The sequence below is a fragment of the Caretta caretta genome, chromosome 16 (genome assembly GCF_965140235.1).
Source record: "Caretta caretta isolate rCarCar2 chromosome 16, rCarCar1.hap1, whole genome shotgun sequence".
Lineage (NCBI taxonomy): Eukaryota > Metazoa > Chordata > Testudines > Cheloniidae > Caretta > Caretta caretta.
Window position 1 is genome coordinate 23,569,545 of NC_134221.1, and position 26,242 is coordinate 23,595,786.

Consider the following 26,242-nt stretch of genomic DNA (forward strand, 5'->3'; position numbering starts at 1 on the left):
CAAGAAGCTTGTTTTTCAATCAGATTTTTAAATGTTCAGATCTCTTTGTCTCTGATACAAGTTAATATAAAACTAAAGCAAAGTGTCATTGTCCTAAAGTGCAATCAACATCCCTTAGCTTTCCATTGTATTAATTGCCTTTGCCACAGGAGACTGGTGATATTTGCAAGGCGTGTGGACATAATGCTCATTATAGTCAGTCATCCCATTGCTACATGGTCATCTTCTCTAGTTTTCTCTTCTGTGCAGTCCCATGAGAGTCCCTTGACTCTTGGTCTTTGGCCCCTCCCATCTAGTCACGTTGAATGCGTTCTTTTGTTTGTCTTCCCAGCATTTAGCATCTCAGTCAATGTGCTTTTTTCTTCTTTTTGGGGGGAGGGAGGGTGAGGAGGGTGTTCCACCCGTGGCCAGCTAGCAATGTCTGTTTCCTCCAGACCTACAGGCTGCTCTGTTAGAACCAGAGTCACTTTCACGTGGTCTCCAAATGCTTTTATTTTAAATTCTGACTGCCAAGTGGATCAGCACTTCCTCTTTGGGCAATGTCACCCCCCTACTTGCTTTTTGAAAAGATAGCTTTCGAAATCTCCATGTGGTATCATTTTCATAGGACTCTAGGTGCCAAGGATTGGCTATTGAGAAATAGATTTTGTATGTGCAGAAGCACCAGAGGGTTAGTGGTTAAGAGCAGGGGATTGGGAGTGCTCCTGGTTTCTCTCCTCTTAACTGTAATGCTGATTTGTTGTGTGGCTGTGAGCAAGTCACTTAGCCTCTCTGCGCCTCAGTTTACCCACATGTAAGGAATAAGGGTTGTATCAATTTGTGATGGTTAGTCCCTATGCTACATCTTATCAAAACCTTTACAAGATCCCATTGTCTGGCCAGCTCACCTACTTGGAACCATTGTCAAAGATCTCGTTTGACACTGCTCAGAAATGTAATTTATGCATCTGACTTGATTTGGTTAAAAGCAGGTAAGGCAGGTTCACTAACCGTCCGACTTATGAACTGGTGATACAGCTTCTGCAGAGTTATCGGCTTTTGGTATCTCATCTGCAACAGGCACAGAGTGGGCCTCGCAGACTACGTAGGTTGGATATTTTCTTTCCCCCCATTTCTGTATGCAAGAATTAGCTATACGGCTGCAGTACATCTTTATCTATCATTGCTTTGTCCATTCCAGCAGAGAGGGAAAGATTTCCAACCAATCGACATGGTCCGGCAACACTCGAGACCTGAATACTGGTTCCTCAGCTTTCTGGTAAGTTTTACAAGGACTTAATTGCTTTTAGTAGCTGGATAATTTGAATTCTTAAAACAGCTAGGAATTTTCCAAAGACATTTCCCTAACAGTCAGGATGTTGAAACACGGGGCCTGAGTCCTCGGTGAGGTCATTCTGAGTGACACTGGAATTAATCTCCTAAAATAAAATGAATAAACCCTTCTATACCTTTTCTGATAGTTCGATGTATTTAGTCATTGGTTTGTTATTGATGGTACAATCCAAAGGAGATGGTTGCGACTGGTCATACTCTGGTGGGTTTCAGCAAGAGGTGGATTTCACTTGGCAGATTCAGGTACTTTAATAATAGCACTTTGTTGTTAGAGCCTCAGCAATGGATATTGTTATATTTCTAATTTCCTGATTATCCCATGTAACTGTGTGGAGGATAGTATTTCACTATGAAACGTTTATTTTCAGAGGTTCTTTATAGCCATGTATATAACAAGGAAAACTTGCTAGAACAGTGCAGTGTGAGCAGAGACACCAGACTGCATGGGCTTAAACAGGGAACTCAGCAGTAAACGTACCCTCTTTGTTTATCGCCTAAACCTTGCTCCCACCATGCGGTGTTGTTTCTTGCAGATTGCTAGCCTGTCCAGAGAAGTCTTAGACTTTACTGCCCTTGCTGATAATCACACTTCAAAAGGTTAGTGTCCTAATCAGCACTTGAGTCTTTTTGTGTGAACAATATTCAGCACAGAGAATCTATGAAAATATGTTTGGGTCTGTAAGAGCTAACGTTTACCCCCTGCCCCCCTCCCACACCCTTTTTTATATGGTTGTAAATTGCAACCAACATTTGTTGGACCCAAATTTCATTGCAGGTGTAAATATTAGTATTTGTACAGCTAATTACCAGGTTAGCAGGTGAAAATCAGGTAAGTGCTGTCCAACTGCTGATATTTGTGCCTGTGACTCATTTGTGAGTGCAAACAATATGGGAGCAATTTTGTGAGTGCAAATTGCCACTTGCAAATATGGAACCGAGGGGAGCTGAAAAACGGGGCCTAAGCTCTGTCCTTCAGTCCCTGAGTGAGTCTCACTAAGATGTCTTAAAGTGTGTCCCTCAGGTGAACGGCAGTGTGTTTTGTTTTGTCCTGACATTGCCACTATTTTGGGTGTTTCATATGGATGCATCAGATCTGAGGGCTGGGAGTGGGGAAAGCCAACACTTCCAGGCTCTCAGATCTCCCTCATCTTAGGCCTGAGGCAATCGGCTAAAGTCTGTCCCTGTTCGCCGACGTCCCTTTGTGCTGCGTTCTGGTGCGAGATTCTGCTTCTGACTTTTCAAGGGCTGCGCAAAGCCCATGTTTGCAAGTGCATGGCTGATCTCCTGCGTGAGGCTGACCCCAGGTGGCATGAGTGGGTGTGTGGCACGTAGTTAGTATCTTAATAAAATTATTAATGAAGCTGTTGAAATGAAGGCCTCAGGCGTCCAGGGGCAAATGGGCTGGGAAGGAGGAAACCGCTCTGGTGCTTTCTCCAAACTGACATGTGTCCTCCTGGCTCCTGTGCTGCATGGTGTAGCATGTGGCCCAGCTTGCGCATCTGCCTTTCAGATTTTGGTGCTGCGGCTGCCACCATTGCAACCTCGGGAGATGTTTATGAATATGTGGACGTCCCCTTGGACTGGTGGCATGCGAACAGACACTGTGAACAACGCTTTGCACAGCTGCTCTTTGAGATCAGGGACAGCGAGCTGGCTTCAGTCAGCAAACTGCTGCGCTCCCACCAAGTGCAAAGCTCTGTCTGGTTAGACGAGAGGGAGGCATTCCTGCACAAACACAAACAGAGACGTGAGTATAAGATGGGCATTGGGGCAACTAGCTTGGCCTAGCCAGGAACAAAGAAACCCATGAAGGCCCAGAGGTCAGATACATCTTTTACAAAACAGATGTGTCTGGATATTGTGAGGGGAAGTTATTAGTCTGGAAGAATTATTCTTGTGATTTGTATTGTTGTAGGGCCTAGGAGCCCAAGCATGGACCAGGACCGCATTGCACGAGGTGCTGTACAGACACAAGCCAAAAGGACAGAACCTGTCCCAGGGAGCTTACAGTCTAAGTATAGGACAAGAGACAACAGATGGACACAGAGAGAAGGGGGAGTACAAGGAAACAATGAGAGAGTATTGGTCAGCAGGCCAGACAGTGGTACATCAGATGTCTCACCAGTATCCAGTTATTTGTAGGTATCCTGGTAAAGGAGAGTTTTAAGGAGGGATCTCATGCCCTGGGGTGTCATGGACTAATTCTCCATGCTCCACCTCAGCATCAAGGCAAGGATTGTTTTGCTGGATGTGTCCCCTGGAACATAGCTGCAGAAGTAATTCTATAAGTAATATGACTGGGGGCATAGGTTGCAGCAATCCAGCACTGGGTAGTCACATATCACTACTGTGCTGAGCATAGTCGGGTGATCTGGGAGGTCTTCTCTAGGCTCTGCCTGCAGAAGACGGGCCATTGGCGATGAGCAGTTAATCCCAAATTCATTATTTACCATCCTGGTTGCTGGAAGCGTCACTTTCAAAAGTGGCAGTTGCAGAAATGCTCTAGCATTAAACTCCCCTTCCCTCTCCAGGCATCAATCTAGCCAGCATCATCCCCTTTAAAAGTAGCTGAGACCCCTCAAGCATGTATTTATGGTATTGTGGTGTGCTGGGGTCAAGGGTCGTTAGAATTTGTGGGGATGAAATAAAAGAAATGGTTGTTTACCAGAGAGAGGGAGCAGGATTTGGTCCAGGTTCCTGCCCTGTCTTGGCTGAAGTTTTGAATGTTCCTCTTCCAGGAATTCACACAGCACCAATCCTGGTGTTCAGAAACAAAACAGACACTAAGTACGTGAAGGTTCTGGCCAAATTCCCCGTGATGCCTGCTGTCACCGCCTGTGCCCACATCCAGTGGGACAACAAGACCCAGGAGATTTCCACCGTCTTCTCCTATGCTGTCCCTGCTTTCATTAACGAGTTCCAGCTGCGCGGCTTTGTTGATGAGGAAGGGTTTGTACGATTTGCCATCATCGTCCACGGACACCACTCCCCGTACCTGCCCGTGTTCCGCAGCGACGGGCTGTGGCATCACTTCTGTGTCACCTGGCAACAGCGGAATGGGACATGGGCCATCTACGCCGACGGGAAGAAGAAGGCCTCTGCTGCTGGACTGTGTGCCGCAGGGCCACCGGCCAGCCAGGCTATTTACGCTCATGGAACTTTTATTATTGGACAAGACCAAGATTCACTAGGGGGCACCTTCAAGGAGAAAGAGTCCTTCAGTGGGAACATCACTGACCTGAACATGTGGCGGAGAGTCCTTAGCAAAGAGCAGATAGAGAGAGTCCGGTCATGCTGCCTGATAGAACATGAGCTTATCTTCAGGTGGGGCAGTTACACTCTGGAGATCGAGCCCGCTGTACAAGAAGTGACAGCACAGTTCCTGTGCCCAGGTAAGACTCATTCGCAGCGTCAGGGCCTCGACATACTTGGCTTTCCAGGCTTAGGTTCTGAGCTGCAGATCAGCAAAAGGCAGCAGCTTTCTGCCAGGTACAGCTGTACCGAAGACAATAGGCCTCCATGCGGGTGTAAGCATCACCCATAGGAAGAGAGGTTTGCACCGGGAGGATGGATAGCTGGGGAATGTTTGGAGGATGGTGTATCTTTTGGGGAGGGAAAGGAAGGTCGGTTTGAACACTGGGGGAAGGGGGGTGGTTGCCATCCAGGTAAGACCTGAGACCAAGGTCCTGTTCATTTGTTGTCATTAAAGATTCCATGGCACTTTCTGTCATGAACTCCAGTGTCCTGGGAAAATTTGCACTGGGCTAATTATACTCTTCCTCCATCATGTTTCCCCTCTAGTTTCAGTTGGAGAAGTTAGGCTTCGTCTCCACTGGCAAGTGAAAGACAAAACGTTTGTCGTTCAGAGAGATGTTAAAAACACACACACACACGCACACTGAAAGACAAAAGTTTTGTCAATGACAAGTGCTTGTGTGAACAGCAGGTTGTCGTCAGGAGAGTGCTCTGCCAACAACACTAACGCCGCTCGTTGGGGGTGGACGTTTTTTGTTGGCGGGAGAGCTCGCTCCCACTGACCAACAGCCGCTCCGCTGCGCGCCTTTTAGCAGCACGGCTGCACTGGCAGAGCGTGGAAACAGCCTCAGTCTACGCTTGCTCCCCTGTTATCTGTCAATTTCTGTTGTTGGACCCTTTATATCCTCTTCCTAGTGCTTCAGGGTCCTCCTGAGCAAAAAGCGCTGTTTAGCACCGTAGTTTATCCCAGCTGGCTTGACAATTCCTAATCAAACCCAGAACTCAAGCCCTGGCATTTCTGTCTCCTTGTGATGTATCTGGGGTAGGCATCTAACTGTGCAGGCTGTCTGAGAAGCTACGTTACGGAGCAGCGCAAGGAATCCATGCGCCAGGCCGTGCATGGGAGAACAGTGGGGCTATTTAAGGAGCAACTGGTGATTTTCAGCCTTAAAACAAAGTTTGTGGCTCATCTGTGAAATGTCCTGCCCCGGGGGGGGTGGGAGGGGAAACAGTGCGTGTCTCAGCATTCTGGGCCTCATTTGTGTATCTCTCCAGGGCCTGTGGAGCAATGCAGAGTTCTTGACGTTGGCAGTGGTGGAGTTCGTGACACTTCTTGTTCGCGTTCCTTGCCTTTCGTCTGCCACTACAAGAAGGGTACAGCCAGTGATGTATTTACTATTTCTGTTATGGTAGCACTCAGGGGTCCTGGCCAGGATCAGGCCCTATACAGACACCCAGGAAGACACAGTCCCTGCCCTGAAGAGTTTACAGTCTAATCTATAATTTCTAACATTTTCAACTTCCTGAATTAAATAAATGTCAAAATGTGCTGTAGTCACAACCTCAGGACAAGTGTGTCCTGGCTGAATGCAAAGCAGACAGGCTCCTGCTTGCTGCTCTTACAGATTTTAACTTTATCTTCAGTTTATTCAGTTTTCTGTTATCCATACTGCACGTTGCAGGACTCCTGGGTATTGTCTCCCTTACAGTGACAGCACTGTAGGGTAAGATCAACTCCAAGCATCTCTGGTCCTGTTGCGTGGGGAGATGGGCTGAGGGAGGGGAGGTCACAGAGATCAAAAGTTTGGCCGAGCTGCTGAAATGTCAGCTCTTGGTGTCCTCCAGTGGATGTCTTTGCACTGAAGGTAAAAGGCACAAATTACCTCCGCAAGTGTCGGCAGCTTGTCCTGATTGTCCTCCCAGCACATCAGTGAGTCCCAAGGAGCTACTGCCCAGGCACTTGAAAATGGGACATTTCTGGGGATCGCTGCAACTCTTATGTCTTTGTGTTATTCTCAGATGTGTATTTACTCTTGAAGAAAACCCAATCAGAATCCAGCCCGCCACTGATCAGTAGGGTTAATATCCTCGCAAATGCTACCGTGGTGAGTGTGTGAGAACCCAGGCCTTCGGGACCTTTTGTTGCTGGGAGTTCCCAAAGCTTAGAATAGGCCAGAGCCGACTTGCTGTGCCATTGTTCATTCTTGTGCGTTTCTTTTCCTCCCAGCCTTAAGCTGTGTACCCTTGGCCCCTCTAGTGCTGCACTCCAGGAGTGGGAGGAACCTCACGAATAGACGCACCACCTCTTTTTCTGGCTTTTTAAATATTTACCTTTGTATCATTTTGACAAACCATTTCAGAGCACTGGGGCCTGATGTGGGGGACTCATTACTGTGAGCAGGGGAGCCCTGTATACAGTAGTGATTCCAGGCCTCGTTTGCACACTGAGTTCAGCAAACACCCATATACTCCCATGTGGCAGAGCGGGACAGATCTCCCTTCCCCTGCACATGGTGCATTTTGCACTAGTCACCAGCTTGCAGGTCAATAGCTTATGGGTGGCTGGCAGGGCAGCCTCCTTGTGTATTGGAGGGTGGGCACAGAGCATCACCCATAGCCCTTAATAAACTCCACATCATTTGATGTCTTTGGACAGAGGTGGGGTCTGCTCTGGGGTAAAAGGCTTTTCCTTGGCAGATTCCTGAGAATATTTTCTTGGGCGATGTTAGAGACATGAACATCTCAGCAGCTGTCAATGTTCTCCATGCTCTGACGATCGTCCTGAGGGAGGAGGAGATCCCGGTGAAGCCAGCTGACCTGCTGGGCGTGGTCCAGTTTCTAAAGCAAGTTTCAGACGTTGAAGTCCAGGAGCAGGAACAGCTGGAGATCCTGGAACAGCTGAGCCAGTATTACGTGGAAGTGACTGGACTGATCCTGGAGGAGCAAAATACTGACAAGTGGTCAGAAATCAGCCAGGTGAAATAGGCTTGTGATGTATGCATGAACCCAACTACCTGCCTCGCCTCAGCAGAGTCTGTAGACACTGCAGACTAGGGTTATGTCACATCTGCCCGTACTGCTGGGGTCTGCAATTCCTTGATTCACTGGATCACAATGATCTGATGACTAATCCTGTGGGTGGACCTAGTGTGGGGCAAACCTCCAAAGGTCAGAGTTTGGAGCTGGCTGGAACGGGAAGAGGAGGCTCTCTCTAGAGATTGTTGGTGCGCTGGGTCTCATGCAAACAGCCTTCCTGGCAACGTCATGGCACTTGCAGTCCAGCTCCTGGCTGGAGCCTGGGATTGCACAGACAGCATGAAAATGAGGTTATTAGGGGGCAGGGGTGGAGGAATCTATGGAGGAATTAACCAGGCGTTCTGAACCTTTGCAGTGATCCAGTTTGGCTTCAGAGCTGCATGAATATTTTGAGGGACAGCGAGAGGGTCAGGTCCCTTCCAACCCTGATTATTCTATGATTCTATGATTTCTGAACTGTCTCGCCCTGCCCTAGAGTAGCACCAGTACCAGGAATTGCTGTGTTTGAAGGTGCAAACCCTAGACTCCTAGTTCGATGCTGTCAAGCAGCATCGGGCAGCCCATCAAACATCCTCCTACAGCAGTCTTTTTGCTTGCTCCAGTGATTGCGTGCTCTCTCATTTGCTGCAGTCCAATGCTAATTCTCCAGGCTGCCCCCCTCCTTGCAAGCTCCCTTGGGAGCCCCCCTCGGCTTCTGTCCTGTTCAAGCCAGCTTGCCTAACGCCATGACACTTGCCTTTCAGGGGCCTGTTCCCTATGGGGTTAACGCACTCCATGGCAGATCACTGAACCCGTGCCTCCCCCTCCACCCCCCCGCCCCGCTGTGCCTGGCAGGGATGGTGTGCTAGCTTTTTAAAATTGCATTGTTGTAATGTTTGCAGATGGGATGCCAAGACAGCATCTGTTTCCAGACTCCAAACTGTTCAAAACACTGTAGAGCCTTGTGTGAGAAACATTCATCATGTCCCCCTCAGCGGGGGCCTTCTCCATTAGATGCTGGGATTGCTTTTATCTTGTCCTCTCATGTCGGCCCTTTCTGTATGACCTGGCCCCTCCTGGGTGTATGTGCAACACCTACCGTCATGGCCAATTCACTGGGGATTGAACCAGGGACCTCCAGAGATCACGGCATGAGTCTTTCAGCTTGAGTTCAAAAGTCAAGCTCGCTGGCTGCGGTACATGCAGTGGCCAGGGGTTAAGTGCACGGCACAGCCTTCTCCTGGAGAACTTCTCAGCTGCATCATAAACCCACTACTACTCCCAGGGATTCCCCTTTAGCTCGGGCGGTAGCGACCTCTGCAGGGGGAGCTGGAGGGTGTGAGCTCTGTTGCCATGAGGTTTCGAGTGCCCTCGTTATGCAGCACGATCACACTTGTGATACGCAGGATGGTCCATGTGCTCAGCACCTCTTGGGATCAGGCCGTGAGTTTGTAGCTCTTCAAGTAATGGCTCAGTTTCTTGTGGGCAGCTCTTTCCCTTGTGAGTCGGTTTCAGGGGACATGGGTGTGTTCTACAGCACAGCCAACCCCAAGTGTTCAAAAATCAGGAGTCAGGCCCCCAAAAGCATGAGGTTTAATAATCAAGTTGAGTCTTGTTTCTTTGCTTGTTGTTTTTTTGAGCGAATTTGCAAGCTTTTCTCTGCTGTCAGTGGGGCAAGAGACTTATTTAAAACAAAGGGAAAAGAAAACAGAAAACTGAGATTTTCATGTCATCACCTGACTCCTGTAGCTGAGGCTTTGAAAAAAAACAAATATCATGAGACATGAGAGTTGGCAACACTGGTTCTAAGCTGCACCACTTGATATAAGGAAATCTCACAAATGACTGTGTGTTTCTTAGATTATCAGAGGGCCTATGACTGTTGTAGAGAACATGGACAGAATGGCCTCAAACCTAGACCAACTTCTGACTGCAGAAAGGACAAAGATAGCGATCCAGCACAGGAACATCAGTGAGTATGAACTAGCCGGGCTCTGGGCAGCCGTGAAAGCTTGAGCCATCTTGCACTTGAAAGGGGCAAGAATGAGCAGCCTTTATGACAGTGTTAGTTTGGGCTGGGATGGTGGTGGGGCAGGGGGTGTGTCTCCAGCTGGGAGCTGTTACCCAGCAAGTTCCTAGCCCAGCACTTTGAAGGTGAAAGTGGTCTAACAAGGTTACTGTCCTGGCTCGGGGAGTGGGGTTTTTCTGCACACCCACATGCAGCCCAGAAAGAACGTGGCTGCTCCCAGGGGGATCCCGTCTCAGGAAGTAATCTTGGGAGGAAATTCTTGGCAGCGTGTGCCTGTCCTGTCTCCGGGAGAAAGGGAAACTGGTATCAGCAGCTCCGGCAGCAGGAGGGAAACTGCGCTGTACCCTTCTGTGGGGAGAAACGGAGGTGGTTCTGTTCACTTATCCCATGCCTGTGTCATTATTGGGGGAACAGGCATGCCTCGGCTAACTCCCCCGAGGTCACATAACACTGGGTATACAAGGGCTAAGCATTATGGCCAACGATTTCAGCTACGTCTGCTGATTTGAGACGCCCTGGTTTGTGGGCACGCACCTGGAGGTGGGCCTGCTTGTCGGAGATGTGGAGAGCCGATAGCTCCCGCTGATTCTTTCTGGTAAATCAGGCCCCGGCTGTCTGACACTGCACACTGGGAGGCCTCATTTGGAAATCTGGCTGCAGAGAGTAAACTTGCTATTTTAAGGGTGGGAGGGGATGCTTGAGGTGAGGCTGTGGCTATATTTCCTTCCTTCCTGATCACTTAACATCACACTATAGTTTCATTTTAAACTGCAAACCAGGAAGCGTAATTACAAGAAATCCTTTCCATGCAGTAGCACTGAGGAATGCTCCAGTCAGCATGACTTTCCCCAAGGTCTCCACAAGAGGGTGATGTTCCCCCACACATGGCACCTCACAGCTAGGTACACATGCAAGCTCAGATCTCACACTATTTTAACAAGGGCTTTCCACAAACTTGAGTTCAGGCCCTGGCAGGAGAAGCTGAGGGTCTAGGCAGCGTCTTTGTCTGAGCAAACGGGTGGGCTGGGCTGGGCCTTGTTCCGTAAAACACTTCAAGGGCGTGGGTGGTATCACGGGTCTGAAGTGAGGGCTGGGGTGTCTGGGGAGGTGGGGGTAGTGTGGGGAAGGGATCATGCAGACACCCCACCGAATCCTAGACTCGGGGCACCCCCAGTAGGTCAGTTTGTCCCATCCCTCCCCCGACTCTCACACCCACACAAAGCAGGGGTGCGTCCAGCCGTCTGTTCTCCTGGACTTCGCTCAGTTTTCAGATCTCTGAGTTCCCACCATTTCCTTTGGCCAGTGATGTCACCATCTGAAGGGCTCACCAGGAGGCTGGGTATGAGGGGAACCTCCCCCACGGGTTCTATTGCTTTGTTCTCTCCTTGGTCCTACGGGTACTTATGGGGCTGCTGTGCTCCAATTGGCTGGAAGGGCCTCAGGCGAGATTCTCCAGGGTTTGAGAACACCCGGCTCTGTTGTGTTCAATACGTGGATCTGATAGGACACTGGTTGAAACTGTGCTGATGTGTGTCTGCTTTGCCCTTATTGGAAAGGGTGTGTGTGTGTTGTTAAGCCCCATGCCATAGATATGCCATCCTCTAGTTCAGCCTGTTCCCTCTGTGTAGCTAAACATTATTACATGACAACCCCCAAGGGCAAATATTACGCTGCTCAGCTGGGGTTAAGGTGGGGAGTGAACTAAGCCTGAATGTGACTAGCTGATTTCCAGAGGAATCCGATGTCTATCCTGAATATTCTGCTCAGGTCCCCAGGCCATGGCATTTTGTGTAGTGGCTTTGGAGGAAATACTGACTGGGGTTATTTCCACAGGGGTTGAAGTCAGGAAGATGGAGCTCAGCCAGCAGGAGCCCAGCAGTGACGTGTATCTGATCCAAAGCCAGGAGACAGGCGGGCCTGACCTCATAGAAGTTCCCCCTGAAGAAGTAGAAAGACTTAAAGCCAAAGGTAGGGTGAGGGCCATGTCCTGCATCCTGGAGGGGCCCTCCCTGGCTCCACTTGGAGGAGGGAAGCTTTGTGCAGCAGCTTCGTAACAGGGGCTGGAGGTAGTACCTGAGTTAACATATTCTGCTCAAATTCTGTGTGGAAAGCAGCTGTATGGAAGCTGTTCTCAGTGAAAGGGAAATGGGTCTGGGTCTCGGAGCTCTCCATGCACAGGTACTTCAGAGACTGCAGCAGTCTGTGTGCGCACGCCACCCGGGTGCCTCCACCCGGACCTGGAGAGACGGGGCTTGACTCCTGGCCCTTTTACTGCCTAGCTTCTCACTGCTGTGGTGGACAGCCTGGGGGCTCACCATTGTCAGGCATGGCTGTGTGATAGGGAGTGTGACTGCTCGGAGCTGAGACCGACCCGCTTCTGGCACACAACTCACCCAACAGCCACATCCGGGTGAATGACTTTCAGTCACAACTTGGGGTTGGGTCAAAGCTGGTGGCAGAGCCATCCCTAGGGTACAGTGGATCGGGGAGACCACTCCGGGCCCCATGCTTTGGGGGACCCCACGGGTCGGCGCAATTGGCCAGCGCGGTCGGTCCTGGAAGTGACGGGTTGGTCCCAGACGTGACTGATTCATCCCTTCTGCCCCGCGCCCCGTTAGGGTACAGCCCTGGCTGGTAGCACTGGCCTCATTGCCCATCTCCTAAGCCAGCCAGTTCCCTGGATACGAACTCTGCAGCAAGCACCAGAGACGGACCGTCCTTCGCCCCAGGCACAGTCGTCTCTCGTGAGGCAGTTGCTGGAGGGGAAATGGAAGCGGTGATAGAGATGTTATGCACGAGGATTTCTCTGGCATCGTAAGGCCAGCTGAGACGTGGCCTGTCTCTCATAGGTCCGTGGCTGGCTCCCATCACCAGAGCGTCTGAGCTGTGCCCAGTCGTTAGTGACTTTGTCCTTGCCACAGCCCTATGGGGGAGGGGTGTTCTGTGATTCCCATTGCACGGGATGGAACTAGGGACCATCACAGAGGTGAGACTCTGCCATTGTCTCGAAGTTTTGGGCTTGTTTGAAACTAAACCTCAAACGGAGTTGCAAGGGGGTGAACCCAGAGGGTGTAACCCTGGACATGGCTGTTTGTCAGCCAAGGCCCCCTGTGCATTGACCTGGGTGAGTTTCTGTCAGCTCTGCCCGTGCCCCCGGGCTGGCCCACTCCAAAGGAGAGCGTTGGCGCCTACAGCAAGCCGAGCGGCGTTGTCAGGAGTACCGAGCAGAGGCTTTTTCGCTTCTCCCACTCCATTGTCTCCTGTTCAGGTCTCCACAGAGTCACTGTGATCAACACGTGGTACGGCTACTCCTCCCTCCAGTGCTTCCTCGCGGGGAGCCGCACCGTGTTCCAGGATGGGGCCGCGTCTGACGGAGGACGGAGGTGAGGGCGCGTTCGCCTGGTCGTTGCACTGCTTCCCCCTGCCCCTGATAAACAGGGATGTGCCAGTCAGACCTGGCCAGGCCCCGGGAGTCCATGGCAGCATCAGTGCTTTGGGGGTCCTCCCGCTGCCGCAGCCACATGCAGCCACTAGTTCTGCACAGCAAATGTCTCCCAAAGCCAGGGACAGACTCTGGTCCCAGGGCACAGGGGCTTGCACTAGAGAGGGGAGAAGGCTAGTCCATTCTACGGTGGCTGGTAGCTAAGGCTCTGCTGAGGGACCCAGAGGTGGTCCTCTCCTGGGCAGGGTTACCTGAGCAGTACGCCCGCTGCAGAAGGACATGGACGAGCCTGCGGAGAACTCCTCTCACTGGGATGAGTTAACAGCATCCAGAAGAACTGGCCCGGTCTCCACCTCAGTTCGGTGGCTGAATTTGAAGCAGAGGTTCCTGGGGCTGGGGCAGCGCAGACACTGGAGGGGCACCAGGCTGGAAAGTGGCTTGAGCAAAGCACTCGCCGGCCGTGTGCCTGGCTGTTTTCCTGGGAGCTCTCTGAGCACTAGGTGGGGAAGCAGCCTGTCACCTCCAACAGGCAAGCTGTTCGCTAGTTTCCTGCCTTTTGCAGTTTTACTTATGCTGCTCCTTGGCTTGGGATGATTTAACCTGAAGCCTCATTTACATTAGCCATGGGGGAGGGGCTGCCTGGTTTTCGTTTGCCTGCTAACCCCCAATATGTTCTGTCCTAAAGATCTCTGTGCCTATGTCTGAACAGCTCGCCCTGAAGCAAAGGGCAGGTGGCTCTGATCACTCCAGTCCCAGGTGTCAGCCGGAATGGTCACTGCTTGATAGACAGAGACCCTGAGCTCCCCTTGCCCGGGCTGCCAGCCCAGCTGTGTCTCACATCACCTGGATATAACTGATCTATGGCACATGCCCCTGGGAGGTAGCCTGGAGTTAGGGTTTAGAAGAGGATCTGATATTAATATGAGCAAGAAAACCATCTACAGGTACATTAGCTAAGGTACATCAACACATCATCATCAGCCGGGGCAGAAGTCCATTATGGGGGAGTCCATTATGGGTCCATTATGGAGAGGCAATGCCTTCTTGGAAGCTTTTGCATTGGTGACAGGATACTAGGCTAGATAAGCCATTGGCTGCCTTTGTTTCAGCAGTGGGGCCCCCGCCCTGGGATAATTGTTTCCTTGTCAGTGATCTTCCCAAAGATTTTATTCATCAGTTTAAGAAATGACCCCACTGCTCAGCTCTCCTGCTTGCTGTGAAGGTTCTCTCTGTCCCCAGGTATCTGAGCACACAGGTGGGCTCCGCCATTATTTCATCCGTTCTACGCAGCGACTACCAGGAGATCAGCACATCGGTACGCTATCGCCTGCAGCACCGCACCCAGGTACCCTGGGGCAATGCTCCTCCTGTCCATGATGGAAGAAAGCAAGAGCAAACAAAGACTGCATTGCAGAGTCATAGCCCAGAGACAGGGACTGCATTGCAAGCTGGGCAGACAGTGGGAGGCTGAGCCGAGCTGTCTCCTAGGACTCAAATTCCCTTTGAATTTAAAATTTCCAAAGTTTGCCCCTGACTCATCTCAGACCCAAGACAGCTTCCAAGGGGAGGTGTGAGACTAGAAACCAAATGTGGGGACCAGGCCTGGGTTAGCGCATTGGTCAAGTTGCAGCGTGCCCTAGAGTGTCTGATCGCCTCTTCTCCGTCTCTGCCTGCAGGACCCGCCTGACAAGCTTGTGGAACCGATCTGCGCTTTCTGGAACTTCAGCGTCAGGTGCCTTTTTCCAATTAAAACTCACAATTTCTGAGCTGCCCTCTTCCCCTCCCTCCCCCCCCCAATAAAATAACCCGGTGGGTGAGTTCACTTCTCCCTGCAGAGATGGGGCAAAAACAGACCTGTCTTGCAAAGAAGATATGCGGGCACAGTGCTAACATTACTGTGGACAGCTCAGTGGTTCCTTACTGCTTAGTCAAAGCCTGTTTGAGCTCCCTCTACATTTAAAGGTGTCTCAATGGGAATACATTGGCCAAACTCGTAGTCCTCCCACTCTTCTCAAGGGGGTGGGACTGGAAGCCTCCTGGGTCACGTTCGTCTGATTTGTTTCCTAAACGCTCAGCAATGAACCCGCACAGCTTTTCCCCACTGCTGCTGTTGGGAAGTAATGAACTGTTGTTATGACCAATTTAAAAATGGAGAAACTGAGGCCCAGAGTCTGACTGATTTGGGCAAAGCCATCAACCCCGCAAGTGACATCGCTGGAACTGGGAGTTCCCCTCTCCCCATCCCACTTGCGGGTCAGGAGTGTACACTGCTTGTCGGGTCAGTGAAGGCGTGCTGGGGATTGGCATCTTTGGGGTAAGAGTTCAGGATGGTCAGGTCCTAAGCAAGACTGAAACACATGCCTACAGTCATCAAAAAACAGGGGCACTGGCTTTTCTGACTAACTTCACACCTCAGACAGCCAAGAATCAGCACGCCCAGCCCCCTCGATGCTCTAAATCCAGGGCAGATCCAGGAGGTGTGTGAATTACTCAGTAAACCCCATTAGCCTGTGTGGTGCCCAGTTTGTGAGCTCAGTCTGCTCTCGTGCGTTTCTCGCACAGCTTATGCTGTACAGAACATGCTCACCGGGGGAGTGGCCTGGCACAAACAGAGTTCTCCAAGCCCCCATTGCCTTTGTGACCAGGGATCCAGCGAGGATAGAGACGTGACGCTGAGAGCACTGGCCCCTTGAAGCAAAATGGTTGACAACCCAACCTGTTGGTGAAGCAAGCCTTTAGCTAAATTGGTTTCTGTCCTCTGCTGCATTAGAAATCCCAGGTCTCTCTGTGCTCTGACATCCAGACCTGCTGCAGTTAAGTTCTCTCCTGGGATGATTTCCTTTGGAAAAGTTACTCACAAGCAAGTGACCTTTCATGGCGTATGAGAGACTAAAACATAAAGCTCTGGTTAATTACGGTTCCTGCCTGTGACAAAGACGGGCTGGGCTGAGAGTTATAGCACTGCAGGAATGCAGGGTGCAAACACTTCATAAATACTGCCTGGCACCGGGGTGTGTATTTTACTATACATCACTGGGGTGATGGCAGTGGGACAGTGAAGTTTTATGGATCTGTAATTAAATCATCTGAATGCAGAACCCTGCTTCCCCAAGCCATGTTCATGTCACAGGCTCAGTGTGTTGCAGCTGATGCACAGAACTGATTCGGTGGACATCGATGGGAGTTTTACCTTTCCTGGCAAACTGTGAACACAGCACACACATTTGTGGATCCACTAAGTACATGGACATGCGGGAGAGCTGGGTGGCTTGGGCCCTGTCTGGAGCAGGAATGTAGGATGTGTTTGGAAAAATTGTAATTAATATGGGTTCGTTTATATAGTTTGAAGCAGAATTTGTGCCTGGGGTAGACAGGGCAAGTCATGGTTATAAATATGTTAGCTGGTTGTGGGTGTCCTCATCTCCCCTCAGCAATACCCTGCTCAACAAACATGTTTCTAAACACCACTTGCACAGTGCACATGAGATGCAAAATCCTGCTTAAAACCATATGAGTTAACACGTATTCAAACAGCCTATTTTTCCTCATCTAGACACAGCTTGTCTCCGTTCCTGCTGAATCTCTGAGGTATCCTGGCCAGCAGGGTGTTTGTATTGTGTGAAATCCGCTTCTTGAGCTATGTCCTCAGTACCCCATCATTCCTCAACACAATTCTGCTTCCTCTGGGAATGTGAATTTCTCCTGGGAGCTTTGACTTTCCCTTGGGATGACTGATAATTTCCATGTACTTTTTCCTCTGTCTCCACATTAGCCCAGACACCGGGGGAATGTGGTCCACTGTAGGCTGCTCCATCATAATGTCTCACCTGGGATCCACAGCCTGCTTCTGCAACCACACCACCAACTTTGCAGTGCTGTTGCAGGTGTATGAAGTGCAGGTAAATAAGCAAAATCTCATGAAATGGTTGGGCACACTCTGCAGGCATGAGTGTCTGACCATGGTGATGGGCACACTGCTGCAAACAGAAAAGGAATACTTGTGGCACCTTAGAGACTAACCAATTTATTTGAGCATAAGCTTTCGTAGCTCACGAAAGCTTATGCTCAAATAAATTGGTTAGTCTCTAAGGTGCCACAAGTCCTCCTTTTTGCGAATACAGACTAACATGGCTGTTACTCTGAAACCTGCTGCAAACAGTACGTGTTTCTATCTGTTTTGGAACAGAGGAGCTCAGAAGAGGAGCTGACTCTGAAGACCCTGACGTTTATTGGATGTGGAGTTTCTTTCTGTGCCCTGATTGTTACATTCATTTTATTCCTGGTAGTCGGGTAAGAAGAACCTAGACATTTGTAGCATTCATTATAGATTGGTGTGTGTGTGTGTGTGGTATTTAATGCATATTAGGTACTGTTATGCAGCTGTAGCCATTTTGTTCCAGCGGGCTGTGTCTGTTCAAAAGCTGAGTGTAGGGGGAGCGGGTTTGTTGTTGCAGGCTTGCTCACCAGTGCTGGGTTTGTTTTTGTTTTTTTAATGGGGTAGTCCAGAAGCACAGAGCTATACACACAGGGTTGTTCCCAGGGGCTGGGTGCACACACCGACTGCTTGTCGTGGGTGTCACTGTGAGCGGAGGCTGCACACACTGTCAGTGTACAGGTGCTCATGAATGCAAGGCTGCTGGAATTCATTGTTTAAAATATGACTGTAGAAAGATCACTGCTGCAACTGCTGTGAAAGGAAAAACCATTTCCACAAACCATCGGGGAGACAGATCACTGAGAAGGTTTATAAGGAATAAAACCCCCAGTGCCTTGGGGGCCCTGACAGTGCCACTGACCAGGGCCAGTGGACACCGAATAAGCCCTGAGTGGCAGAGTAACTGCGCTGCCAAGAGCATCAAGTATTTTTCCTCTTTTCACCCATGCTTTCCACTCTCTTGGGAATTGCACCTCTGTGATGAGCAGCAGAGAGGGCAAAGGCCACACGGTGGAATCCATATGGTCTGACGAGTGGCGAGTAAGAAAATCGCACACAGCTGCCACCAAATCCAGCCATGCTTTTTAATGACCAAGGTTTTCCATTTCCCCTTCCTCAGCGTTCCTAAGAGCGAAAGAACAACCGTGCACAAGAATCTGATCTTTGCTTTAGCTGCAGCTGAAGGTCTGCTCATGTTTAGTGAATTGGCCAAAACCAACCAGGTAAGAAGGCTAGGAGGCATCTCATCTCACCCGGTAACAGATGCTGCCAGACTTCTTGTTTGCTATGACATTGTGGCTACAGCCCCTAAGACAAAAGACTAGTCTCGTTTATTAACGACTGCCTGTAATCTGTGTTGAGGAATAATCAGGATCACACTGCCCTTAGGAATATGCTTTGCACCATATGTAGGAACAGTCCATTCCCCACTCCTGGAACTATATTTATTTTTAACCCAGAGAATCCTGCAGGAAGAGTCTGCCATGTAAAGTGTCATAAAATGCCAGCCTGTGATCACACCACCTGCTGTGACCTCATAGGTTAAGCAGGGACTGTACTGATCAGTATTTGCAGGAGAGACTTCCAAGGAAAATCCGGATGCTGTAGGAAGTGGTGCTTTCCTCCCCAGGAATGCACTGGACCAGTGTCCTAGCACTGGGGAGCATGGGGCTGCTAGAGGTGCTGGGCTCATTCTAAGCTACCTCAGTATCTTTTACTTCAGCTGGCTTCTTGAACTTAGTGACCTGGGCAATTACACCAGGGATGAGTTTGGCTCATCCTCTCTGCTTAAATTGTCCCAGTACTGTCAGTGAGCGACAGTGTTCTCCTTCCCTTCTGGTACACAGCATTGTTGTGAGTGTTCAAGGCCTGCCTTTGACCTAAGAGCTGGTTACGTTTCCATGGTGGGTGAAGTGATCCTTGTGGGTGTTTTTGGTAAATCAGTTTGTCAGGCACTTTGGGTGCAAGGTGCTCTGTAGCTCTCAGGTGGGCAAAGCACAGTCTGGATGTCCTTGTTTTATAGTTATATGAAATCGTCCTGGTATCATTTGTGTTTAAATGACTGAATGGGCAAATATTCTGCAGCATGTTCAGGAGTCATTCCTCACACTGCACTATGCAGAGTTTGGCAGAAGATTCCTGCCTCCACCTCACTGAACTGTCTGAAATTTCTCTTTCCCCAGGTACTGTGCTTTGCTGTCACAGCTTTCCTCCACCTCTTCTTCATGGCAGCCTTTTCTTGGATGCTGGTAGAAGGGCTTCTCCTGTGGAGCAAAGTGGTTGCCGTCAACATGAGTGAAGACAGGAGAATGAAGTTTTACTATGTGACTGGCTGGGGTAAATGGAAACCCATCTGTGTCTTACTCTCAGGAACATAGTGCATCAATTTCTCTCAAACTAAAAGTCCTCATAGAAAAGATTTCAGTGTAACTGATATCGAGTCACAAGTCTGACGAGCTTGCATTCACCTGGGGGTTTATTGGGGACCAGCCTCACTCACCGATTCTCTCCCACCTTTAAATATCAACTAGCAGATGCTGGAATTTTAGCCAAGTGTCTCGTTTATTTTGTAACCTTTTGTTTTATTAACACAAAGTATTTGCAGAGGAAGACTCTGCTGATTCACTGCTATCAGAGAGCGTCACTGAACAGGGCAGGTGGTTCTAGAAACCTGAAAATAGTTCTGGCTGGAAAGAGATGCATTTATTGGAATAAATGGATGAGGGCCGTGCGATTTATGTGACTATACTGGGGTTCAGGTAAGAGTGTCTGGTGTTTGTGTGACTATGCTGAGAGACAGACGCCAAATTCAGATAGTGGGTAGGATACGAGGCAACTTGGCAAAATAGTTGGCATTGTTTGTCTTTGATTGTACTGCTTGTTAGGAGTAAGTTGCTCATGTGTTGTGACACAGCTTTGGAATGTTTTATGAATGAGAGAATATAAAATGTATTATAGGATATAAAATGTAGTCTTGTTACACAGCATGGGCCAGATTCCCAGCTAGTGTAAATCAGTGCAGCTCTGTTGGGGTCAATGTGGTTACACTGATTTAGGCCAGCTGGAGATATGGCCCTATATGTTTAAAACAACTAACCAGCTAATGGCAGATTTGGCATTTGCTGTCCTCAGTTTTCCTGTTTTTTCAGGCCTGCCAGTTGTTATTGTTGGTGTGACTCTGGCAACTTCATTTAACAAGTACGTGGCAGACCATCATTGCTGGCTGAACGTTCAGACCGATATCATCTGGGCGTTTGTTGGGCCAGTTCTCTTTGTTCTGACGGTAAGCGTCAAATCCTTTTGTATAATTCCAGATAGAAGCAATTTCTACTTTTCATTTTAGGAAAGCAGCACTGAGCTTTGTCAGCCAGAGCCAAAGGGATCAACGATCTTACACAAAGATCTTTTCTAATCTAGGAAGATGGTGGCGTTTATAGTGTCTGAGATTTATTCCCATTCTGGTCCAAACATCTCCCTCTGTACATGGGGTGAATTCCTGCCAAGTGCTCTTTAAATGACTAAAGCAATGTTTGCAGTTGTGCATGAAGCACTGTACAGTTAGATAGGCAGGTGTATTATTGTATTTGGAGGGAGTCCTATCATCTAATACCTCTGCAGAAGATACTAGTTACTATGCTGAGGTTACATTACAAAGATGGATAAGTAGATAGAGTATTGGCCACCGTCTGCCAGGATGCTGGACTCGATAGTCCAAAGGGCCAATTCAGCATGGTAAAATTTGTGTCCTTTTAATGACTCCACCATCATAGTACAACAAAGCAATGCTAGAGGAAGGTGAAATGTTCAAAGGTAACAGAGCCAGTAGACATCTAATAATGAACCTGTTGGACTGGGGTCTGTACAGAGATCTTTGCAAATATTACGCTTGTGCAAATCGAGCTCTGAGCTGTTTACTGGCCTCAAGAATCCCACAAGCTGATCATTCTACAAGATGCAAACTTAACTGCATGCAAGCCCCAGCAGAGACACCTGCCCCATTAGAGCTCATTTAAAAATTCAAAAGCCTGTTCTGGTGCACAAAGCTAGTGGCTCTTTTCTGACTTGAAGGTAAATACCTTCGTGCTGTTCCGGGTGGTGATGGTCACAGTGTCCAGTGCACGGAGGAGGTCAAAGATGCTGACCCCCAGCAGCGGCGTGGAGAAACAGATTGGAATCCAGATATGGTGAGTCAGGGGAGCAGTTGACTTCCATGCCGATGGTTGCATTGAGTTGTGCTTGGATATCATTGTGAAGTCTTTATTGGGCTTGGATAGAGTTCTGTCCCTGAAGGATCTGGCGTATGGCCACATGCTGTGAGTAACAGCAGCTTCTAAAGGCAGGAACGCTATCCAGATTTTTCTCCTCCAGAGTAATTATGCATTTCATCTGTATAGTATTTCAGAAGCAGTACAACAATCTATGGTCAGCAATCTATGCTCTGATGAATGGGACACCAGGAAGTAGGACCAACACTGTCATACCTGGGTGCCTACACTTAGGCTCTTAAATCCACATTTAGGCTCCAAAATCAAAGTGACTCAGGTGGGGAGCACCCGCAGTTCCCATTGAAATCAAAGGGTAAGAACATAAGAGTGGTCATACCGGGTCACGACAATGGTCCATCTAGCCCAGTATCTTGCCTTCCAACAGTGGCTAGTGCCAGATGCTTCAGAGGGAATGAACAGAACAGGGCAATTCTCAAGTGATCCATCGCCTGTTGTCCAGTCCCAGCTTCTGGCAGTCAGATGTTTAGGGACACACACAGCATGGGGGTTGAATCCCTGACTGTCTTGCCTAATAGCCATTGACGGACCTCTGAATTTGTCTAATTGTTTTTGAACCCACTTGTACTTTTGGCCTTCATAATATCCCCTGGCAATGAGTTCCACAAGTTGACTGTGTATTGGGTGAAGAAGTACTTCCTTATGTTTGTTTTAAACTTGCTGTCTTAATTTTATTGGGTAACCCCTGGTTCTTATGTTATGTGAAGGTGTAAATAACACTTCCTGATTCATTTTCTCCACACCATTCATTTTATTGTACTTTATGGTATGCCTGCCTGGCTGCTAGCATCAGAGATGCATCCTGGGAACAACGGGTTGGATTGTAAGTTGTTGACTTCAACAGGGTTAAATTCTAATTGACGCCAGTGCCAGCAGAACTGAGCCCCGTGTTCCTTAAGCAAGTTCTTCTACCAGTGCTGCCAGACTGGTTCAGCTGCTGGAACATAAACACCTTATCGAACCTTAATCCAGGCAGTCATGGTGGCTCTGTCTGGGATGCCCAAGGAGTCTAAGGGCATTAGACATCCAATTTTATGGGATTTGGGCATCTTCCTCGAGCATCTTTGACTCTCCCAGCATATCTTTTTCTTTGGGTTTTAAACATTTCTCACCCCTGAAGATTAGCAGATGAAGAAGATTCCCCACCAGATTCTAGCACTTTGATGGTAGGTTCAGTTTGAAGTCCTGAAGTCATGTGTTTCAGTCACATCCATCATTCAGCATTTGAATTCACTGTTATTCTGCAGATATTTACCACAGAAACAAAGTTCCTTCCAGCCATTTGGGTCTTAATGGATTTCAGTGAGATTTATGTGATATCTTATTTTGCTGATGGATGAAACTTGAAAGCTTTGAGGTTCAGTTTGGTACCCAAAAATTAGGAAGGGAAATCAGACTGGGGCAGGAGTGAAACTGGCCTGCCTTTGCTCTTGCAAACTCCTCCTGGTTTCTCCTGGGTGCCCTGTAATCTGTCAGTCCTCAGGAGCACAAAATTTATATGGGCACAGTCAGCAGCCACGGCTGTTCTGTTCATGAGTTGTGTGCACTGCATAAACCCTATGGAACACCAGAAACTTGGACTGGCAGGGAAGAAGGTACTGTGGTTAAAAAAACTGGACTGAGATTTGGGAGATCTGGTTTCTGTTTAGCTCCTCCACAGTCCTCCTGAGTGAGTTTGGGCACGTCACTTTCTTGCTCTGTGCCTCAGTTTCCCCATATGTTAAATAGGGATAATACAGGGGAATTGTTAAGATAAATCCCTAAGGACTTGGGAGGCTCTCGAATACTATAGCACTAAGTCCATATAAGTGCCTGTCTGGAGAGTTGGCTTTGGTTTTGGTGACATGCATGGGGAAGGATATGGAACATGGATTCCAGTAATCAGTTAATTCAAAGAGATTTTAAAAACTGCTGTTCAAGCTGTTACTTTATCACTCCTTATGAATCTTTATTGTTGTTTGCCGGCGCCAGTCACCATTGCTAGACACACATTGTTCCTCTAGTTGCCTAAATAATTTTTACTAAATTTACAGAAGCACAGAGATAGGGTGGTGTTGGAGGGCAGGATGACACACACATACTAATAAAACAAATACAGAAGCCCTCTTGGCAATGGCGAGCAGGGGGAGATTGGCTGCTTTCTTGTGTCTAATGATGTCAAAGAGTTCCCTTATAGCTCACTTGTAATTATAAATACAGAACAGGGGTTGCTGATCGGGGGTTGGGAGATAAAGCATGCGGCATTTTTCCTCTGGCTTTCTGGGGTGGCTACATTATGTTTTCAAAGCATTTCACAACCTCTTCTCCTGGCCCCTCCCTCTTGCCATGTCAGATCGCTGCACACAGCTTAGCTACTGGGGGGAGCCATTTGTGCTGCCTTGCAGAAGGCAATTCCCTGCCCCTGCCCCGGAGGACAGCCTAATGCTCCAGGGGAGGAGATCTCTGTAGTGCACAGGGTGTCCCCACAGCAGCGAAATGGGAGAATCTAAACATCAGAGCATCAGCCAATGTCCCCTCAAACTAAGGTGTCTTTCCAGAGCTGTTGTCTCTCACATTGCCTTTAACCTCAGAAAGGCCCAGCAATAAGATCAAAGCAAAAAGCTGTTTTATTTTGCAGGACAAGGGCAAAACCCTCTAGTCATGCCCCGAGGTGAAGCCAGGGAGAGAGCAAGGCTGGATGCTGGGGAGGGCTTTGCTCCCAGGTCCCTGGTGGGAGCTGCAGCCTGCCGGAGAAAATAGCAGGGAGTACTGTGACCCAAGGATGCCTGCAGAGCAGGATGGAGATGCAGCCAGAGAAGTGGTAGATGGATGCTAAGAGGCAGGGCAGGGACGGGACTGGCAGAGCCTCTGCTTCACCTGCTCTCCTATGTTTCCCCCGTTCCCAAATGAGGGAGATTTGCCATGAGCTCAAGTCACTTTGAGTTTCTTTTTCTAACAGGGCCATGGCCAAGCCCATCTTGGTGCTGCTACCAGTCCTGGGCCTGACGTGGGTGTGTGGGGTCCTGGTTCACCTCAGCATCATCTGGGCTCATGTCTTCATTGTGCTGAACTCCCTCCAGGTAAGGCCCCGCCCGGGTGACTGGGAAGCTTGGAGCACCAAGGGTTTTCAGAGTCAGAGCCCCCTGGCTGAGGTTACTAGCGTCTGTCAGGCACTGAATGAACGACCCGGCTTCTCCAGTCCCGTCTAAGAACTGGCATGCTGTGGGTGAGGGGGCATGAGAAGGCACCATGGGGAATGGACACTCTCCAGCAAGAAAAAGCCTAAGGAACTTAGTCCCTTGGTAAGCAAGATTAAAACTCTCAGTAGGTCTCCTCAGGGTTCTGTCTCAGCACAGTGTAGGTAAGGACACCATCAGAGAGCAAAGGAATCTCCCTTTCTGAGTGGAGACAGACACCCCAATGTCCTGAGGGTCCTGGGCTCAGCGGGTGGGGGTTAAAATGAAATGTGGTTAGTGGCATAAATTTCCAGCTGATGATTCTTCTGCAGTGTCTTGACACTAGAAATACATGAATGGGGCTTGCAGCTGGGAGGTGTGTGCATACCCCCAGAGCACATTGCTGCAGCATGAAGCAGTTCTAAACAGACAGCTGGGAACCGAGGCCATTGCCCTGTTACCGGGGGCACGGGGACTCAGTCGATGCAGTGAGCAGCAGATTTCTTGCAGAAGGCAGAAACCCACCCGCACGCTGGCTGGTGCAATGCCTTTTGCTTCCTAATATCTCACCCACCCCACATAGAGTTCTTTTGTTTCGGGCTGTTTCAGTTCTGTTCTCTCCAGGTTCTTACTCCATGCTTATCACCAGAGTATTCGAGTTCTGGTAAAACACACAAAAGCCTGGTGGTTAATTGCATTTTGATAAAATCTTGAACTGGAGTTGAACAAAGTTTTATATTCCTTGCTGCACTTAATTGTATTATTCCAAACCAACAGCTTTACCTATTTATTTACCTGGTGTGACTCACACAATTTAACTAAAAAGGGGCCGATCCATGGCTCTCAGTGCCTTTGCCGTATGGTGCATTAAATTACAATTAGAGTACCCATCTCCATTGACCTGTTCTATGCATTTGAACCACAGTCATCAGAAAACCTGCAGAAGGAGGACTAAGTCATTATTAAGGCCTAATTTTCAAACCAGGCATGTGGATTTGGGAGCACACTTTTTCATCCATAATTTATTTGTGCTTTTCCTTAAAATCTGTTGCACTTGCAAAATTACACCTGTAAAAAATGGAAGCCAGGTTTGGAGATCTGACATTTTATGGGCAGCTTTTAGACTACTGTGATGGTTTCTCATCATCCATATAATAGATCATCAGTTTAAGAACATAAGAGCAGCCATACAGGGTCAGACCAATGGTCCATCTAGCCCAGTCCCCTGTCTTCTGACAGTGGCCAATGCCAAATGCTTCAGAAGGAAAGAACAGAGCAGGGCAATTATTGAGTGATCCGTCCCTTGTCATCCAATCCCAGCTTCTGGACAGTGCGTTGGGTGCAGTAGTACTGCCTTGTGTTTGTTTTAAAGTCCTGGCAAAATACAGCTTTAGTGAAATGAAATTATTTCAAGTCCTTTATCTTGGTAGTTATATGGTTTCCATTGCCATGGAATCTGAGCCTCTAACCCCATGAAATAGGTAAGTGCTGTGATTCCCATTGTACGGGTGAGAAACTAAAACACAGAGAGACTTGTGATCACACAGGAAGACTGTGCCCAGCCAGCTGGTGCTAGGCACCAACTGTTCCAGCCCAGGTCTCACTCTGTCATACTGGTAGGGTTACCGTGCTAGAGAGACAGTACACAGGGAAAAGGAGTACTTGTGGCACCTTAGAGACTAACCAATTTATTTGAGCATGAGCTTTCGTGAGCTACAGCTCACTTCATCAAATGCATACCGTGGAAACTGCAGCAGACTTTATATATACACAGAGAATATGAAACAATACCTCCTC

At 48.9% G+C, this 26,242-nt stretch overlaps 1 protein-coding gene across 9 annotated transcripts in view; it reads left to right on the top strand.

Moving 5' to 3' along the window:
* Positions 1 to 26,242, top strand: part of ADGRD2 (adhesion G protein-coupled receptor D2) — a 68,447-nt gene that overhangs the window by 8,547 nt on the left and 33,658 nt on the right. For 6 of the 9 annotated variants that reach the window (XR_012665230.1, XM_048823171.2, XM_048823170.2 and 3 more), the window contains 19 exons: positions 1,181 to 1,258; positions 1,866 to 1,929; positions 2,843 to 3,079; positions 4,071 to 4,724; positions 5,863 to 5,961; positions 6,607 to 6,692; positions 7,285 to 7,563; positions 9,463 to 9,574; positions 11,465 to 11,599; positions 12,900 to 13,014; positions 14,313 to 14,418; positions 14,750 to 14,805; positions 16,846 to 16,972; positions 17,260 to 17,363; positions 18,128 to 18,230; positions 19,191 to 19,344; positions 20,157 to 20,290; positions 21,076 to 21,191; positions 24,229 to 24,349. Coding sequence is in view for 8 of the 9 variants with exons in the window: in XM_048823171.2 (XP_048679128.1) it covers positions 1,181 to 1,258; positions 1,866 to 1,929; positions 2,843 to 3,079; positions 4,071 to 4,724; positions 5,863 to 5,961; positions 6,607 to 6,692; positions 7,285 to 7,563; positions 9,463 to 9,574; positions 11,465 to 11,599; positions 12,900 to 13,014; positions 14,313 to 14,418; positions 14,750 to 14,805; positions 16,846 to 16,972; positions 17,260 to 17,363; positions 18,128 to 18,230; positions 19,191 to 19,344; positions 20,157 to 20,290; positions 21,076 to 21,191; positions 24,229 to 24,349 (2,880 nt within the window). In the remaining variant the exon portion in view is untranslated. Of the gene's footprint in view, positions 1 to 1,180; positions 1,259 to 1,865; positions 1,930 to 2,842; positions 3,080 to 3,247; positions 3,471 to 4,070; positions 4,725 to 5,862; positions 5,962 to 6,606; positions 6,693 to 7,284; positions 7,564 to 9,462; positions 9,575 to 11,464; positions 11,600 to 12,899; positions 13,015 to 14,312; positions 14,419 to 14,749; positions 14,806 to 16,845; positions 16,973 to 17,259; positions 17,364 to 18,127; positions 18,231 to 19,190; positions 19,345 to 20,156; positions 20,291 to 21,075; positions 21,192 to 24,228; positions 24,350 to 26,242 lie in introns of those variants that run through there. The other 3 variants (XM_075120382.1, XM_075120386.1, XM_075120387.1) reach the window with 3 other exon arrangements.